This window comes from Platichthys flesus, chromosome 24 (assembly GCF_949316205.1).
Source record: "Platichthys flesus chromosome 24, fPlaFle2.1, whole genome shotgun sequence".
In the NCBI taxonomy this organism is placed as follows: domain Eukaryota; kingdom Metazoa; phylum Chordata; class Actinopteri; order Pleuronectiformes; family Pleuronectidae; genus Platichthys; species Platichthys flesus.
In genome coordinates this window covers 12,988,728-13,008,126 of record NC_084968.1, presented here as the reverse complement: position 1 = coordinate 13,008,126, position 19,399 = coordinate 12,988,728, and the positions used below count along the sequence as shown (strand labels likewise).

The window sequence follows — 19,399 nt, the reverse complement described above, 5'->3', positions numbered from 1 at the left end:
AGGAAAGTTTCATAGTGTTGCTTTAAATTTCTTAATCTGGACGTTTATCTGAATCTGGAGTCCAGTTTGTAAACAAAAGGATTTCTCCTTCCTGGTAAAACAACCTTTGAATCCATTATTTATTGCATTATTCAACAAAAAGTGATTAATTTTCAGTGTGTTCGACTGGTTGAACAATCCAAGACACTAACTGGACTGGAAATGAGTCAAATGACTAAATGTCTCTCGAATGAGTCAAATAACAGCCGACCTGTCACAACATAATATTTCTGATAAGATGACACAAAGTCACAGGAAAATATATAATGACAAATATGTAATGACACTATAGAGATGTTTATAAAATTAATTTTAAAAGAAACCTCTCACTTTCAAGAGTATTTTTGAAAGGAAAAATGATTTTACTGAGATATACAAACAAACATTGGCTCCTTCAGAGTATTGTTTACTATAGATCACATTTAAATAAAATAATACTAAAATTAAACAATGTATTTCCTTCTTTACGTCAAACCATAATATAAGTTCAGTTTAGAAAACATCAATGTGAGTTGTAACATGTTTGATGACAAACGTTATACTTTTAATTTCAGTTGAGCACTAAGTCGTGAAAACACACTCACCTCAGCAGCAGGTTCGATCTTTCTGAGTGTGTGTTTTTGTGTGTCTGATAATTTGTACTGGTTTTGAATGTGTTATAACCACTACACATCCATTAATCATTCTCTTTGTTTTTACTGTCGCTCACGGCTTCAGACGCCTTGCTCAAGAGCACGTCAACACTGAGAAGATGATGGGTTCCATACTCCTGGATGAGTTTTCTTTGCAAAGCCGATGAAATCAATGATTAATATCTAATCATGTTTTAAATGACATTTTTTAAACCAATGATTTAAATGAGAAAACGAGAAGTGAAGCCCTCACTGCAGGGACAGTGTGTTAAACAAAGTGTTTTTTTAGTTCCCATCATTAGACACAGAGCAGTTGTGGTGCAGTGAAACGTGCCCAGGTTGAATTATTCACATTCAACAGGATTCAAATCAGCCAGAACTTCAAACTTTATTCAAATCAGCGTCATTAGAAGCGAAGCACCTGCAGTCCCTCATTTATTTATCTACACAGACAACGTTGGAACAAGACTTCACTTATATGTGTCAAACTCAAAATCTAATTTATTCGGTTATTTTGTAAGTGATCGTGATTTATTTGATCAAATTGCTAAAACTTTTTGTTTGATTTGATAAATATTAATGAGAGTTATGTCAATGATAATTAACTTGATTTGTTTAAGCACCTTTCATACAAGAAATGCAGCTCAAAGTGCTTTACATACAATATAGATAGAAAAAGTACAAGTACAAGTGTGTAGTGACGACAAAATACGACCAGAGTGCAGACAAATGCCAACTTAGGAAAAAATACTGCAACTGAAAACCAATAATTAGGTTCAATCCTGAATTGGCCACATTATAATTTTGCACTGTCTTTCCTTTACAGCCTCTGTTGCTCAGGAGCAACATACGACCCCAACGAGTCAGGAGAGGTTCTACATCTCACTTGTTCCACTTGTAATAACAGTAGCAGCAGTAGCAGCATCACTTATCACTAGGAAAGGCAGCAGGAATCATAACAGTGGAAACAGGAGCGACAGCAGCAGCAGGAATGAAACTCAGACTCTGCAGACGACTCTGTCCGGTGTTCCAGGCAAGGACCTGGACCGGCTCCAGGATCTGCAGAACTCTGGCAGCACATGAACTCCACTTTAATCCATCGTCACTGGCTTCCTGCATGTTTTACAAAACCCTCCTCCTCACTGATACATCCCTCCAGGCCCTGACTTACCTCCTCCACCCTGATACTCGACTCTCTAGGGTAAACATCTTCCCTCAGATCCTCCGATGTTTTTCATTGGACGCTTGGATTCAGAGACTTTGTGTCACATGGAAATCAAGTAAGAAAAAACACACTAGAAGTCCAGAGAGTGGTGTTTTAGGTTTATTCCTTCATTCATTTATTTGTGTTCTGTATCACAGAATAACTGAATGATTCATGAGATTTGATTTGATGAATACAGGGTGTGCCCCCCCCCCCCGGACCACATTTATTATTAATTACTTTCAACACAGTTTAAAACAGCACATCTCTGACCAAAGCTTGGATTCCTGTCGGGAGACTAAAGTAACAGAGTCATTTACAGCTGCACTTGTTTACTGCTGCTGGATTTGTACTTGGTGTGATTATTCAAATGTGCAGGATTGGCACCAGTAATAAGAATGAGGTCAAAGGTCACAGTGTCCTCATATGAACCTGGAAAAGATTTAAGTTGACTAACAATGCATTGGAACAAGCGCAGGGTGGTGAGTCGATTTTTTAAAACAAGAATTTCATCTTGTTTTACGTGGGCATCAGAAGTATTATCTCAATAACCTCGACAAGAACTTCTAGCTTTTGTCCTTCTCCGTGGACATCCTCCCATCATGCCACGCTTCCCTGGTGTTCCTCAGGGCCTTGGTTCGTTTGGGGTCCACCACCACATAGTCCACACGCGTGCTCTCCCCCCGTGCACGCTCCTCGCCAGCTCCGGCCGGTTTGTCACCGCTGCCTCCACCTGCAGCCGTGCAACGCTTCTGTTGTGCAGAAAGACACGTCCATAGAACTTCAATATAAGAGAGAGAGAGAGAGAGAGAGAGAGAGAGAGAGAGAGAGAGAGAGAGAAGAACGTTACCTGTCTCGATGGTGTTGATCGCCCGGTGTGGAGGTCCAAGTCCAGGTACTCCACCTGTTTGTCACCTCTGGCTCGCCGTAGCAATGGGCTGCTGACTCCGCCCTCTGAAGCTCTGTGCAGCATGAGCCTGAGAGACTGCACACACACACACACACGCAGACACAAACATACACACACAAACACACACACACACGCTGAGATTTTAGTAAATCAGAGTCAGAGAGAAAACAGGAGATGAAAAGGTAGAAAGTAAAGAGAAAGAAGTTTATCAGCAGAGGTTGGTGATCAAGGGAGGAAGATGCATAGAAAGGAGGAAGGAAGGAAGGAAGGAAGGAAGGAAGGAAGGAAGGAAGGAAGGAAGGAAGGAAGGAGGGGAGGAATCTCACCGGCTCCCCAGCACTAAAACTGAGGCTGGAGGTCTTCATGGCGACATAGCTGTCATCTTGGTCGTCTGAGTCGGAGGAGGGGGAGGAGCTGTGGGACGAACTGGGCCTGATGGACTGACGACTGGACGGACTGGCACACACACACACACACACACACACAAACACACACACAAACACACACACAAATTAACTTAAAGCAACATAATTGATGAATTATTTGATAATCAATCCAACCAATCAAGCGTCACTTTGTTTATCGTCCAATCTGCGAAGATGGAGGAGGCAGGGTTTACCTGATTAAAGTTTATGAAACACTTTAGTGATATTTATATTTTGTATTTTTACTTCATCCCTCTCTTTCTACTTTCATCATCCACTTTCATCCCCTCATCCACCACTGCTCAGGTCAGGAACATCATGTATTACTCCTGCAACGCCACATGGGGGTGGCAGAGTGCAGCACGTTCACGCTGCTGGGACTGAGCCTCAGTGATGAACATTAAATATTAAACACACACACACACAGCAGCTCACTCTCGTGTGAAGGTTCTGGTGACAGGTGAGCGGATAGGGGGCGGGACTTCCTGCCAGTCCTGCTGCATCGACGAGATGTCCAGAGGAGCTGGTTTCACTGGGAGAGAGAGAGAGAGAGAGAGAGAGAGAGTCACAGGTCCATCAGGTTATACTGCAGCCAGCCACCAGGAGGTGAGCAAGACACTTTGAACTAAATTCTTGTGAGCCATCATATCGTCCATCTTTATTAAGGCTCTACAGATTGACCACAGTAAAGATAAAACAAAGCCTCAAAGACAAACATCTGTTCAGATTCTTATGATGAATGTGATTTACTGGACAACAGTCAGGTGGGAAGTTTCGAACGATTGTGTCTCATCTGGATACCAGACACCTGACGATAACAAGTCTCCTCATGTGACTTCAAAGTCAACAGCGAGGCTTGTTGTGTTTGAATCTTAGCATTCTGAGTTTATTCATATTTCATGAAGGAATGTTTCTGTGACCACCGGCTGTGTAAGTGCTGAAGTGTGTGAACGTCACACTCGTCCTGCAGCAGAGTGGAAGCAGGTGAATAATTAAAAACTCAAAGAGGCTGAAGCGACAGGCGACGCAAGGACAGAGACGCAGTGATGAAGGAAAATGGAGAGAGAGACAGAGCGAGAGAGCGAGAGAGCGAGAGAGCGAGAGAGCGAGAGACTAGAATAATCATTGACAGTTTCAGGAACAGAAGCTCGTTCACAAATGCTTCAGACCAACAACTAAAGAGGTTTTAGTTTGAAACTGTTATGACTAATAGTGGTCTCATGTGTAGCAATGTGCTGAGCTCTGACTGTGTCGTCCCACTGAACGCTGGATATTACCCATGATCCTCTGTGCTGTTGCTCACTCACCTCTGCGTTGGGGTTTCAGGTCGCGGTGGATCGGAGGGGGCACGGCCCTCACCTGTGTTCCTGTGGTCACCGTGTTCCTCCGGAGCGGCGGGGTGAGGGGAGCGGGGGAGTTGCGGAAGCCCATGTGGACGGGTGGGGGCACCTGCCTCCCCAGGGACGCCAGATCCCATGTGGCGGGCTGAGTGGGAAGGGAGGGGCTCATGGGTATCATGGCGACGTAGTTGCCATCTTGGAGTTGCCCGGAGGAGTCAGAGGGAGGAGGCGCCCTGGAGGAGAACGCAGGATTCAGACTCTTCACTCAAACACCAAGTACTCTTTGACAACTGCACTCAATGATGGTCAATCTTAACACTTTAGGGTTTCCAGGATCCTTCAGAGGTTTTAATGCTTTTCAGGGAAGTTTCTCAAGGTGCACAAGGGTTCAGATAACTTACAATATCAATGATGAACCAACAATTCAACAAAGACAAGTTGTACAGTTGGAGTTGTGCATTAAGAACACACTGGTATGTTCTCGCTAACCTTGGGGCCACAGGAGGCTCAGTGGTGGCAGCACTCATAGCGACATAGTTTTCATCTACATCACCGTCATCAGAGCAAAGACTTCCCAGAGGTACCAAGCCTTTGTTAGTCTGAGAGAGGACATGAAGAAACCAGGAGGTTAGAGTCGACTTCTTGATTGTCTGGTGCAATTCACTCATTGTTGTTATTTTACAGTCAAACTTGAAAATGTTTAAACTTACAAAGTAACTGTTGAAGCTGTCGCTGAACTCGAACATGCTCGCTCGGTCCGACAGCGACTGAGGGATGAAGAAAGACTCGCAACCTGGAACACAGAAGTAGTAGAAAGACTCATTTATACCTATAAATATATATATATATATTATGTATATCTAAATATGTGTGTCCATCCAGGTGCTGCTCATGTGATTGATATAATCCACAATTAGAGTAAGAATCTCCGGATTTAAAGCTTGTACAGCTTTTACGGACTTATTAAAAAAAAGTGTCTATTGAGCATGAATGAAGATGGAGACTGTCGTCACTAATCTGCTCCTTAAGCAGCAGGTCCTCCAACAGGAAACAACACTCGTCTATTTTGGGACAATGTGCGTTCTCACCAGAAACTGAGAGATTTGTCTGAAAGTCTTTGTGCTGCTGTGGAGCAAAGTCCTCGCATTAAGGAAACTTAAGCCATTTAACGTGTGGTGCAAACAGGCACCAAGAGTTTCAGCTCTGACGAGGATGTAATCCGTCACTGCTGCAGAATAAAGCCTCTTCATGGCTGGGCTCTCTCTGAGGTACCTGCTGGTTCACGGTGACAATGCTGCCCCCTGCAGGCTGTGGCTGTATTTCCATTCATGGTCATGTAATACGACAGAGGGCCGTGTGCGTAGACAGTCTTTATTGATTGACAAAGAATCAACCCACCAAGACGTCACCCATTGGTCTGTTAGCTCCTGTTTGACAGTTTGGTCTTTTGAAACCAGAAGTAACCATATTTGGAGGAGCAGGGGGTGGAGCCACATGCACCTACAGACAAGTACCAGCTGTCAATCACACTGTATCCATGCTAGATGCTGCATCCCACGTACCTGTCTGTGTGCGTCCTGGTATACTGACGGTGTGACTCCTCAGCAGACCTCCGCCGCCTCCTTCCACACATCCATCCCTCCCCCCCGACTCTGAGGAGGTTCGGGGGAGCGCTGCAGGTCCCGTGCCCACAGCGGAGCTCTCTCCCTGGGCTGCGATCCCTGAGGGCTTCGGCGGGCGTGGAGGAGGAGTCGGGACGGATGCATGGAGCTCCGTCTGGGTTAAAGAGTCCACACTTGGTGTAGAGGAGGGGCGGCGGGGGGGTCGTGGCTGTGGCGTGGATGCAGGACGGGGGATCTGGTATGAGTGCATGTTGGGATGCACGGTGGAGTGAGTGTCCTCAATGAGAGGGATCGCCACGGGCCGCAGGTGGATATCCAGTGAGTGCTTCCTGGGGTGGGGGGAGGGGTGACAGCGGGGTCGGCCTGGTCGCCTCTGGAGGTCAGAGGTCGTGTTGGCGTCCAGTGACTGGCTGAGAGGCCCCGTCATCGAGGCCACTGTCCACGGAGCCGTCCTGGATGACGACGGAGGAGGGAGGCCGTTGGGAAGAAGGGATGGCGAGGAGGAGGAGGAAGAGGAGGAGGAGGTGGCAGAGGGAGGAGGGTAGAGGTTGTCGTAGTCGGTTTCGAGAGAGACAGAGGATCCTAAAGGAGGCCTGGAGACATAAATACCAAAATGAAAGGATTTAAAGGGACATTTTAACCAAATGGGACGAACGGACAACCTGACCTCTTCATGCCTCCAGCCACTGGGAGGCACCGCAGCACAGGCAAGAACAAACGCTGCTGAGGAAACGCAACAACTTTTTACTTTCGTTTCAAAGAGTTCAAATCTCCGAGCGTCAGCAAATCCCACAGAGACAAACGCCCTTCAGACTCAGAGGAGTAAAATGGGTTTAATCATTTTCTTCTGTGATCTAGGCTGAAGATAAACCTCTAATCCCGTCCTGTAGATCTAACTCGTCTAAACCTGCGACTGCTGCAGGTTCCATTCATCTGAGCCCACACAGTTCTCTAGATATCCCACGACCCACAAACTGCTTCTCGGGCATTCCTTCACCTGACGTGACTCTGACAGTGGGACAACCACAGGTAGTTGTCCTCTGTGGGGCCGTCGGGCTCCAGGCGTCGTACGCTCACCGGGTCGTAGGGGGGCGGGACCGAACCTGCTGCCGCGGAGATGCCAGCCATGCCACCGGACGGGGTCAGCGCGGTGACGGAGGGGGGGCCGGACACAGGAGGTCTATCTGGAACTGAACCAAAATGACACATCAGATAACGATAACGGCTAATAGCCATTGCAAAAGTTCAACTGTCTTTGTCTCCCTGCAGGGCATTGTGGGTATTGGTGTTTTTCATTATTGCAGCATTTCATAAACAGTTTCTATTACTGGTACAACATAACCACAATCTCCAGCTGACCTGGGGGCAGTCGAAGTTGCATTGTGGGTAAGGTAGGAAAGTAATGTTATATGCTGACTTCTCATTGGGTCATTTATGAGCAAAGTACATATAAGCTTCACTCTCTTTTTGCATTAACGACCTCGCATTTTGGAATTCTCGGCTAACTTGCTAAGTTGTTTGCCTCTGTAGCTTCTAGTAGCGCTAATATTAAGATCCATGTTGCTGTTGTCGATATGGAGTCGTAACCACAACCTCAAGACGACAGCGATTCTCTGCCTGCTCACATTGTTAGGTACACCTTTACAACTTAATACAATCCAATACAACAGCTCTACCACATATTCCAGCTTCTCAAGACTTAGCCCTGGTTGTAGTTTGTAGCAGTGCACTTGTTTTTGTAATTTAGCAGATGAAGATATTCAGTTCAAAAGTTAAAATGGCTGTACACAGAGAAGCTGTTGAACAAAATACCATATTTCAAGATATTTTTGAAATATTTGACCTTCTACACATCTGAGGCGTGTGCCCATATTTCTCTCTGCATGTTCTCGCTCCTCCGTCCTCCCACAAGCTTTCACACTGACTCAGCCACAACCCACACGAACGACCAAAAAACAAGAAGGGATCGTTTTATTCCGTCCATCTGTTGATTCTGTCGTACCGTCTTCAGTGGGGTTGAAGCCACAGATCAGGCAGATGGAGGACACCCAGCGGTTCATGTCCTCCTCAGACTCGGCCACCAGGTACCAGGTTCTCTCCTCCGTCCTCAGGTCGAACACGAAGCTGTTCTCCAGCTCCTTCTTCGTGAACGACAGGCCGGCATCCACCTGAGGGAGAAGAACCGGACAAAACAGGCGGGTCTGAAACACTGAGCTGTGTAAACATGCACCCGGACATTTTCTGGACTCGGCCTTGGCCCCAAACTTGACCCTTAAAGAATCAACTACAGACGGTGGATGTTCATTCATTCTTTCAGGTCATCACTGAATCACTGATCTATCACAGAGCGGTTTGACCTTCACTCGTTTATTTTCCGTCCTCTCTCTCTCGAGCTTTGTGTGTCCGACACTCGTGTGTGTGCGTCTGCTGTACCTGTTCACACAGGTTCAGGTTGATGGTCCTGATTGGTCGACGGGACTGTTGGTTCTTGTAGTACTGTAAAACGTCCGGTTCTCCGCTCAGTCGTCCGCTTCGCAGGACGAACCATCGCTTCTTCCACGCCTGAGAAACACAGGAGGAAAGACATCAATGCCAATTCAAACCACTTAAATAATTGTTGGATGTTACATAAACATAAGATTCACTAAATATTGAAAGATTTGTGTTTTTACTGGAAGAAAAAAAAGAAAAACACGAGGGAAGACTCAAACTTCAATGCCCCACTTGTGCCTCCTACAGGTTAAAATCCTCATTACACATGACCTAAACCTTCCCATCTTTAGCAGCCACCAGCACTAATGTTAGCACTGACTATTATTATTAAGTTATTGATAATAAATCAGTTTGGATCATGTTTTTATTTTTCATGCAGGTCACTCTTCTATCTCCCTCTCTCTCTCTCATTCTCAAGAAAACTTTGGTGTCTCTCTGTCAGAGGTTTAACACTCCAGTGCACATGAATGTTAACTAAACATCACACACACACACACACACACACACACACACACTTGCTAAACTGCTCTGGTTCATGCCATCATGCGCTGAGCATTGTGGGTAGGGTCCATCCCCCATGAGCAATCCCAGCGATGACACCCCATATTTCAGACATGACTCACTACCCATGTGTGTGTGAGAGAGTGAGAGAATGTGAGTGTGTGTGAAAAAGACACATCATGATTATTTAAACGTGTGAAACAGAGCATGAAGATGGATTTTAATTTAATCAAAACATGGGCGCACACACACACAAATAGACACACACAGTTGTGTTTAACTGTTTAAAGGAAAAAGAGAATTAACTAAGACTTGATAAACATTGTGTGTGTGTGTGTGTGTGTGTGTGTGCGTGTGTGTGTGTGCGTGTGTGTTTGTGTGTGTGTACACAGTGATTAAACAGGGCAGCACACATTTCGCTCCAAACACAGACAGGAAGAGGAAGTAGCTGAACAGGAAATGCCGGTTAGCGACGACAGTGGATGTTTATTCTCCGTCGCTCTGTTTGATGATGTGTCGTCTTCAGGCGGCTGCACAAATACGAGCAGTGCGACCGCAGCGTCCACACAAATAAACCTTTCCTCCATCTGTCCTTTGTCTTCGCGTTGCAACGGCTGTTAATCTAAACGTTAGTGGTGGCTTTGAATCCACCACTCTAAAGTAAGGGTCTAGTGGTCAGAAGAGGAACTGCAGCCTCAGTTATTGCTGTGTCTGTTCTGACAGTTCAAGGTCACATTTTGAGAACTAACAGTTTCCTTTAAACCCTTCTCTAATCTCTTCTTCTCCTTTTCTCTCTCCTTTCCTCTTAGGTTTTGTTTCTTCCTTTGACCTCTGACCCCAAACAGGAAGAGGGCACAATAGATCTATAAAAAACACTTCCTCCATCCTGCCTCCGAACCAAAATTAACAAAACCCTCTTTTTTCAGTTCCTTATTTACCGACACGTCTTAGACTCCTCCTTCATTTTCACAACATCGTTCTTATCACACCGAGGTTGAATATTAATCATAAAAATATTTTCCTGTAAATCCAGAGACTCTTTGTCCATAAACTGTGTTTGACCTGATGTGTGTGGCGTGTCCTGTTGTGCTGAAGGTTTAATTCACCTCATCATTCTGCTTGGTTCTTTTCCAGTGTGTGTGTGTGTGTGTGTGGGGGGGGGGGGGGGGGGGTGTGTTTCCAAACCTTCTAAATCTTTGGGGAGGCCTGAGCTTCCAAACAGGCCCAGCTGAGAGCGATTAGTTTATTACATAATTCAGGGGAACACACACACACACACACACTCACACACACACACACACACACACACGCACACACACACACACACACAAGCAAGGAGTGTATGATGAGGTACACTCTTTGAACTTTGGCCCAGAACTTAACATGAACATATGAACACACACAATCCTCTGCCGTTATAAGACTGTGTGTGTGTGTGTGTGTGTGTGTGTGTGTGTGTGCACAGTGGGTTGTATATCATGATGACTAAATGTTTACACACTCTGAACAAAGGGTTCAACAGTTTGTATCTTCTTCTTCTTCACCTGCTGAAAAACTCAGGCCTCCATAACTGCTATGTCCGACACCAGGGATTATGGGTATTGTAGTCCTGTTAATTAAAACATTTAAAGCTTTGTTTCAGCCCTGATTGGTCTGAAGTTCAAAATCTGGAAAAAACATCAAATTGTCCTTGAGCAAGGCAGCAAAACCCAAATTCCTTCTTCACACTGTGGTAGAATGTACAAATGTATTCCCTCTTCACTTTCTTTAGATGTACACAGGAGGAGAGTTGATAGAAAGAAAGAAAGAAAGAAAGAAAGAAAGAAAGAAAGAAAGAAAGAAAGAAAGGGAGAAAGAAAAAAGAGAGAAGGAGAGAGAGAGAGAGAGAGAGAGAGAGAGAGAGAGAGAAACATTAACTGGTGAAAATATGGAGAGGAGTGATGTGATTAGTACAACTCACTGGCCAGGCATGTCAGATATGCAGAGTGAGTGTGTGTGTGGTGTGTGTGTGTGTGTGTGTGTGCGTGTGTCTGTGTGTGTGTGTGTGTGTGTCTCTGTGTGTGTATCTGTGTGCCTATAATGCTTCTTTACTGGAAAGTAAGCTTTGCTGCCGTTGGGCAAACAACCATATCTATCTATCTATCTATCTATCTATCTATCTATCTATCTATCTATCTATCTATCTATCTATCTATCTATCTATATATCTATCTATCTATATATCTATCTATCTATCTATCTATCTATCTATCTGTCTTTCTGTTGATATATTAGTAAAATAAAACAGCATGAATCTGAGAAATAATTGAATTTAATCAATATCCTGAGATTAAAATCGTAGCGACAAACAGCTGTGTGCTGCAGAGAGTGTTGTTGCTTTATGATTATGACTCTGTAGTTTCAGGACATGAGTCAGTGTGTAAACAGACACACAACTGAGAGATCATCATCAACCTGAATTAATAAACTAGAACACCTGTCTGTAGAGTTTATACCTCCATCAAGGTCCCCATGTGAAACCACTTTAATATTATTTAGATTCGGATCTGCACCATCATCAACAACGTCATAAAAATCTGTCCTCTAATTTTAGTTTCCAAAATATAAAATGTCCGATCTCACGATTGCAAAGAAATTTATATATATCTTACATCCAGCGCCCGATCTGCACTAAAATGAAATGACTTCCTTCCTGGTCAATATCGCATTTATCCACCAAGTTTCGTAGAAATCGAACTAGCAGTTTTGGAGAAATCTTGGTTATAAACAAACAAACACAGACGGAAACATAACGTCTTCAGTTGAGGTCACCACATCGCAGAGCTTCAGTGAAGAGCCTCTAATCTGCGTGCGTTCCTTTGAGCAAGTCACAAAGCAAATGCGATTAAATTAGTTTTTTTTATGTTGTACGAACGGTTGTACGAAACATTGTAAAAGCGTAGGATAAAAGACACAAAGTCACAAAGAAAACAAACCAAAACAAACAACACAAACGTGTGATCAAAAGAGCACAAAACAGTTTCGAGCAAACATTTGTACGAAAGATTTTCCGAACATTTTTACAAACATACAATAAGTCAAATTAGGTACTCACGTAGCGCCGTAACTTTTTCTCCGGTGGCGATTTTCGCAGCCAGCCTTCACACACCACGTCCCCGGCTCCGCTCATCGTCACCAAGGCTCGAACGCAAAGCTTCCGATTCGATCAATCAACTGACGCAGCTGATCAGTCGTCCAATCCGGTAATCCCTTAATCAGACTCAACCAATCAGATCAGTCTCTCAGCGACTGGAAGAGTTTTCAGGACTCTTGAAGGTGGAAAACTGATCAGATCAAACTTCTTATCCGATTTGAAATCATTTGATCTGGTTTCAGAAGGAGGCCCGCGACCCTGTCAACCAATCAGCTGTCACCTCAGTCGACCTTCTGACCTTCTTTTCTGACTCCTGAGCTCTCGGATCAATCAGTCTATTGGTTGATGAGGTGAAGCTCTTCTGGGATCGATCACCAGGCGAGAGGGAGCTGCTCCTCCGTCGACGGCTGAGTGACCGACTCACACCTCCTTCTCAGAGGGTTTCTACTTCCCAGCAGCCACTCTTCCCTCCCTCTCTCCCTCTCTCCCTCTCTCCTTCTCTCTCGTCGTGCAACAACCAAACACAATGGCTGAGTTTGGACATTCCTCCTCTCATCTCCTCCCACTTCTCCCTCCTCCTCTCCCTCCTCCTCCCGACAGGAAACTCCCCCTGTGGATAGAGAGAGAGTTTTCTCCTGCTGAGGAAGACAAACTGTTCCACACAACAATCATGTGTTTACTTCAGAATAAACGGATCTGAAGAGGTGAAGGTGCCGAGTTTGTTAAACTGGAAAAAGGAAAGTGACTTGAACAGCAAAGGTTCAGCTTCATTCAAGGAACATGTAAAGAGTCTTATGCAGTATTCTGAAGGCAAAGGCACAATCATGTACAAGTACTTTAAAAGGCGTGTATCATTGTGTTAATCATGCAAAATATAGGCTCTATAGTATTCCTACCTCCACCAAGGTTCCTTAAATTCCATCAAGTTGCACCAAATCACAAACACAGCCCTGGACAATTGTGGTTCATCATCAGGTCCAGATCAGATATTTAGATACACAACCTCAGTCTGAACAGAGATGTGACCTGAATCTGATTCAATGCGAAGCTACGTTAACAGTCGTGAGTCTGGGTTCCAAAAGCTCATCAAGAGGAAAATGAAACAGTAAACACTCAAATCGGTGGCCTCCATGTTTATTACAGACTTATTCTGCTTAAAAATAAAAGTATCCTGTCTCTGCCTTTTAGTCCAGACTGTTGGTCCTTGCAGGATGAGGACAGAGGAGGAGAGTTATCAAGTTGACTGAATCTAATCTCATTCTCTGAGCCGGGACATAGAACTAACATCAATTTGAAGGCAAATGCTGACATCTAGTGGACACTTTTAAGTATTACAAAAGTTTGAGTTAGGGTTAGCTGCAGGCTCACTTTTAAATAAAATAACATGGAAAGTCAATTTTGGCAAAATTAAATTTATTTGACTTGCATGGCTCCAGTGCATTGAATTTTAAATATATGCAATTGTTCTGGCAATACAAGCAGGTTACATACATACATATACACTCTGTTAAACGTTGTTAAATTCCAGGGTTTGTATTCTTAATATTCACAAAAGGTAAAATGTAGTTGTTCGCAAACTTAGCTCATGTATTTACATTACATTTCATTTAGCTGACACTTTTATCAAATGTTACTCACAATAAGTGCATCAACACTGAGGGAACAAACCAAGAACAACAAGAATCAAGAAAGTACAATTTTCTTCATGAAAATGAAACTACAAAGTGCTATAAGAGAGTGCCATTTAAATACTACATTTTTTCAGTGCTACAGTGATTTATTTGCAATATACAAGTAAGATTAACAAAAGAGATATATTCCCAGGTAATCCTTATTAGTCAATAGCTGTGAACACGAAGAATAACAAGTTGAGAATGTGTTTTATTTGACCTGTTCGAAAGAAAGTGTAGAGAGAGGTAGAGATATATTTAGTGTATTTGGATATTTGTATTGGTAAGATAACATTTGAATGAATAAAGAATCAGAAACTAAACAGAAGGTCCTGCTGTCTGTCTCATTCTTTCTCCTGTTTAACAGGAAGTCTTATCTGCTTATGGAATCTCAACCTGAGACACTGACGTAAATGTTCTTAGAATTCTGTCAAATGTTTGTCTGTTCAGATATTAGATCAACCACCAGTGCTTTTGTAGATTTGTTTGCTAATCACCGAAACACATGATGCTCCAAATGTTTTTTTTAATCTTCGAGAGAGAAGAAAAAACATCGGCCTCATTGAAAATATCAAAAATATTGAATACAGTACGAGTTGTCATTTTGTGACCTTCTGTAGCTGCTGATGCTGTCAGGCCTCCTTTCTGAATTTGATTGACAGGAGCCAGAGTAGATGAGGAGCCAGGGAGCTGACAGAGCTGCAAACACTGATAATATTATTGATCCTCCCAACAACAATCCTAAGACTGCAGCATCTGGTGCAGTCGCTGATGCTACTGTTATTGAATATACTATTACTATCACTACTACTGCTGCTATCACTACTATTACTCTTATCACTACATTAGCTACTTTCCTTCCTGCTGCTGCTGCTGCCGTCCCTACTATCATGATAACTGTCAACATTATTCCTGCACCAAGTAAGATGTAGAACCTTTCCTGACCATTAAGTTCTGGGTTCACAGTTGGAGTCGTATGTTGTTCCTGAGCAACAGAGGCTGTAAAGGAAAGAAAGTGCAAAATTAAAATGTGGCCAATTCAGACTTGAACCTAATTATCTGTTTTCAGTTGCAGTATATTTTCCTGTGCTCATGAATGTCAATCTTAACAAATACTGAACTCTAGTGAATCCACTTACCAGTGACATTGAGCCAGCATTGATCTGCACTCAGGTCAGATTCTGTCCTCACTACACACTTGTACCGGCCTGAGTCTTCAGTCCTGAGTCTGGACACATGAAGTCTGAGTCGTCCTTCTCTGAGGACGTCTCTGTCACACTGGACTCGTCCTGAAAACTGTTCATCCTGAGACTCTGGGACTTCAACACCTTGATGTAGTCGATACACGACAGAGACTTTGAGGTCTGTTATTAGGTTACAGATGATAAAGAGTAAGTTTGGGGATTTGTCACTTCTGGTTGTGAACGTCCATTCCAGAGTGATGTTGTCGTTCTCCTCTGCCTGATAGTGGGTCTGTTTCACTTTCACAAAAGAAGTTCCTGCTGAGGAGACAAAGAGGAAAAGTGAGGACCTGAACTTTCTGATTATTTTAGTTTATGGACGATGAAGTGAAGGTGAGAACTTACCACAGACACAGGAGATCAGGATGATGAGCAGCAGGATCATCTTCTCTCTGTGAGAGGACACAGAGGTGAAGACTCATAAACTCATGAGCTCAGTTAACCAACCAACCAATTTACAAACTGTGGTATAATGTGAAATACAGGGTAGGGAACCTTCTGTATAGAACACAGCGGACATGGGAGAGGGGAATAAATGGCAGAGTCCTGGTTTACAGTTTATTAGTGAAACAGTAAAAACGAAATTGTACCTCGCTTCGTGGCTCGGAGAAAGTTTTTTTTTAAGTTGTTTTTAATATGTAATTGTATTAATTTACCATTTATTTAACATGTCTTATGATCAGACCTCAATCTGAGTTTTCACATCACTTCAGTAAAGAGTATGTGAGTTAAACTTCTCCACAGACTCGGTGAGGGGGGGTTAGCTTGTTAGCTAGTTCAGTAAAGTTGGAAAGATTTTCACAGATTCGGACTTCCCCGATCAACAAGTCAGAAAGAAAAGGATCAGACGGTGCCTGCTGTGAAACGAGTGCACAGGGACCGTCCACAAAGTGCAACACCAAAACAAGATATTACAAAACTTTTCAATAACTATTACAGTGTATTCTCCTTAATATCATGTCCCAGGTCCAGGGTTATCTGCTGAGAATGCCACAGTGTTTAATTTAGAAAAAATATATTTTGCATAAGGTCGGGTCACATCATCAACTACAGTTATTGAATATTTTTAATAAAACATATTTCCCCAAATTATACAAAACCACATTTTCCCAAACTAAGTACTGCAGCATAGCCAGCAGAAGACCCTGGACATGTGACATGATTTTGGTGATAATATATAGTAGGCTATTACAGTGAGGTTATTGAACATTTTTGTAATATCTTTTTCGTTGTTGCACTTTGTAGACGGTCCCTGCGCACTCGTTTCACAGGCAGGCAGCAGTCTATGAGCTGAAGCGAGCTAACCGTGACTTCACCTGTCATCAAGTGATAATTATTCATAATTTCAAACCTCTATATAATTGAAACGAGTGAGTCACAGTTTTCACGAAGGAAGAACTTATTGATTGAGACTAAAACAGTTTTTTGAACCAGGCTGTAACTTAAAGCTACAATTTGCTGTTGAGGGGATCTTCCTGTCTATGGGGCATGTCTGCAGGGACACGGCGCACAAACGTGACAGAAGAACAAAAGAAAGATATAGGCGCGGCTGTGGCTGAGGGGTAGAACGGTCGTCCTCCAATCTGAAGGTCGGCAGTTTGATCACCAGTCTTCCCCATCTGCATGCCGAAGTGTCCTTGGGCAAGATGCTGAACCCTTGCCCCTCATAGAACAAAGTGCTGCTAACATATGCACTGTATGAGTGTGTGAATGGAGGAATGTAAAACTGTACTGTAAAGAGCTTTGAGTGGTCATCAAGACTAGAAAAGTGCTACATAGAGAAATACATCAAATAAAGTGCAATCTGCTACAAACCCCGTTCATCAGCGTTGTAAGTGTTCGTCTCGCTGTCTCATCCTGCGCTGTGTGTGTTTGCAGCGGTAGTGCTCAGTTTCCTGGAAGATGCTGAAGGGTTGACCAATGAGAAGTGCATGTTGAGGCGGCGCCCACTGAGTCACGAGTTTAGAGTTGGAGACCAAGTAATGGCGTGAACCGTGCCAGTGCTCAACGTGGAAGTAGCTTAGTGACAATTGCAGGAGACACATCGAATGCCGCAGCAGTTGTTGTAAAGCAGAAAATATTGTACGTGATAATGTAATACCATCTTTGCAACAACCACAAATCAAACATAATCTCCGCTCAGAACAGAACTTACATTTTCAACAGCATTGCTTGTTCTGTGGACAACCAACTGAAATAGATAATAAAAATAAGCAGAGAGAGGAAATTGATATCTACCCAGTAAGAACAGGAAACTTCCAGTTTAGGGATTGTGCAGGTTTGCCCCTTAAGGAACGATGAATGGTCTGATACAGTTTTGGAGAGAATATCATCTGTCCATGACCTTCATGCAGCCGATGCAATGTACCACAACATATGCAACACTAACTTTCGAAGTATGAAGAATATTCCGAGTCAATTCTCTGCAAACCCTGGCAACAAACCCAAAAAATTCAAAGTCGGAAGACCTGAAGATTATGAGAGAACAACAGAATTCCTAAAGGTGGCAAACTTTTTAGAAGAAAACGATGATGAACAAATAATTATTCAAGACCTTCTGGTTAAGATAAGTTTTACTGTGGAATATGTTTGCTGGTAATAACATTGATACAAAGGTTGCATCAATCGGACCGTCCATCATGCAAGCAATAAGACCAAGGACGATGATTGCACCTCTTCAGCTTGGCCTAAGGGCTCAGATGCATCACCATTTTGCGTCACGCTTTTTGGTAAACACACTCCATGAGCATGGTTTTGCCTGTTCCTATGCAGATGTGATGAAGTGTGAACAGTGTGCAGCAGTGGCACAAGGGACTGAGATCCCTGGATTCACAGAAGAGCATCATATACAATATGTTGCAGACAACGTCGACCACAATGTGGCACCCATTGATGGTACTGGGACGTTCCATGGATTGGGTATATTAGCTTGCATTACACCCTGAATGCAACAGCACAAACCTGTTCCAAAGATCCAAGTGACTGCTGCAGATATTGCTGCGGTTGGTCGCACAAGCATTCAGTACTTTAAGATTCCTCCTGTATATGAACCTATTGTGTATCAGCTACTATATTGGAGACTTATCCTCAGACGTGATAAAACAACAGAAAAACCACATAACTTGTCTCCATGCTGCTCGTGTGGTGTCATCCAAGTTCGTAAGCCCTGACGATCAAATTCGACTCAAAACAAAGTTGTTACACTGAGTTTTAATCCTAAAAGTTCAACACAAGTGGTGACTGACTTCACCTGGAAGACACCAGAGGACATTTAGGATAAAACAAAGTGTAGACGACACCGTTTCCAATTTTTGGGTGAACTATCCCTTTAAAGCATGACACAGTTGTCCCTCATGTTACAAACTGTTTCTTCTAATACGTGTTGAAAAGATCTTTGTTTTGTTGATGTATTCAGTAACATGCAGCATATTTTGCATTAAGTGACTCTTACTGAGTTTTCTAAGTATCTTTCCTCTGTTAACTGTTAGTTTGACTCTTGTTGAGGGTTAAGAACAGGGTAAGTCACACCTTGTTAAGCCCTATGAGCCGAACTGTGATCTTTGAATATGGGCCATACAAATACAACTTGTTTGTTCAGATAAACATTATAAAATCTAAATTTAATTAAGTATATTAATGATCTTGTCTATGTATCCAAACTGTTAAAGTGTATTCTGTTTGTGAATTACACTATTTTATTTTATTCAGGGAAAGATTTAACACACCTCCTTGAAAAGGTTGAAAAAGAATTGTTCAAAATGAAATAATGGTTTGATATAAATAAATGATCACTGGAACTTGAGAAAAACGATTTTGAAGGGGGGCGACTCCGCCCCTGAACCCACAATCACATCTGTGGCCTCCATGTTTATTACAGACTTCTTCTGCTTAAAGATAAAACTATCCTGTATCTGCCTTTTAGTCCAGACTGTTGGTCCTTGCAGGATGAGGACAGAGGAGGAGAGCTATCAAGTTGATTGAATCTGATCTCATTCACTGAGGCTGCTCATACAACTAACATCTATAGGGAGGTAAATGCTGACATCTAGTGGACACTTTTAAGTATTACAATAGTTTGGGTTTTTTTCCCAGCTGGAAAGGAACATTTTAAATAACTCATCAAACACAAGAGATCGTTTATCTGCAGGCTCACATTTAAATAAAATAACAAGGAAAGTCAGTTTTGGCA

General features: G+C 43.1%; 2 protein-coding genes across 2 annotated transcripts; both read right to left on the bottom strand.

Moving 5' to 3' along the window:
* Positions 1-1,982: 1,982 nt before the first annotated feature.
* LOC133949610 (GRB2-associated-binding protein 1-like) lies at positions 1,983-12,795 on the bottom strand. The gene is made up of 12 exons (XM_062383537.1): positions 12,261-12,795; positions 8,606-8,734; positions 8,175-8,340; positions 7,170-7,362; positions 6,113-6,765; positions 5,261-5,343; positions 5,040-5,149; positions 4,518-4,783; positions 3,646-3,742; positions 3,112-3,241; positions 2,726-2,860; positions 1,983-2,627 (listed from the first exon to the last, which is right to left on the bottom strand). Exons 1-12 carry the CDS (start codon positions 12,333-12,335, stop codon positions 2,442-2,444), a joined length of 2,223 nt encoding a protein of 740 aa, XP_062239521.1. The 5' UTR covers positions 12,336-12,795; the 3' UTR covers positions 1,983-2,441.
* A 911-nt stretch (positions 12,796-13,706) lies between these two features.
* On the bottom strand, positions 13,707-17,093 carry LOC133949656 (uncharacterized). Its single transcript, XM_062383597.1, has 4 exons — positions 17,026-17,093; positions 15,556-15,602; positions 15,109-15,471; positions 13,707-14,968 (listed from the first exon to the last, which is right to left on the bottom strand). Exons 2-4 carry the CDS (start codon positions 15,593-15,595, stop codon positions 14,541-14,543), a joined length of 831 nt encoding a protein of 276 aa, XP_062239581.1. The 5' UTR covers positions 15,596-15,602; positions 17,026-17,093; the 3' UTR covers positions 13,707-14,540.
* Between the last annotated feature and the right edge of the window lie 2,306 nt (positions 17,094-19,399).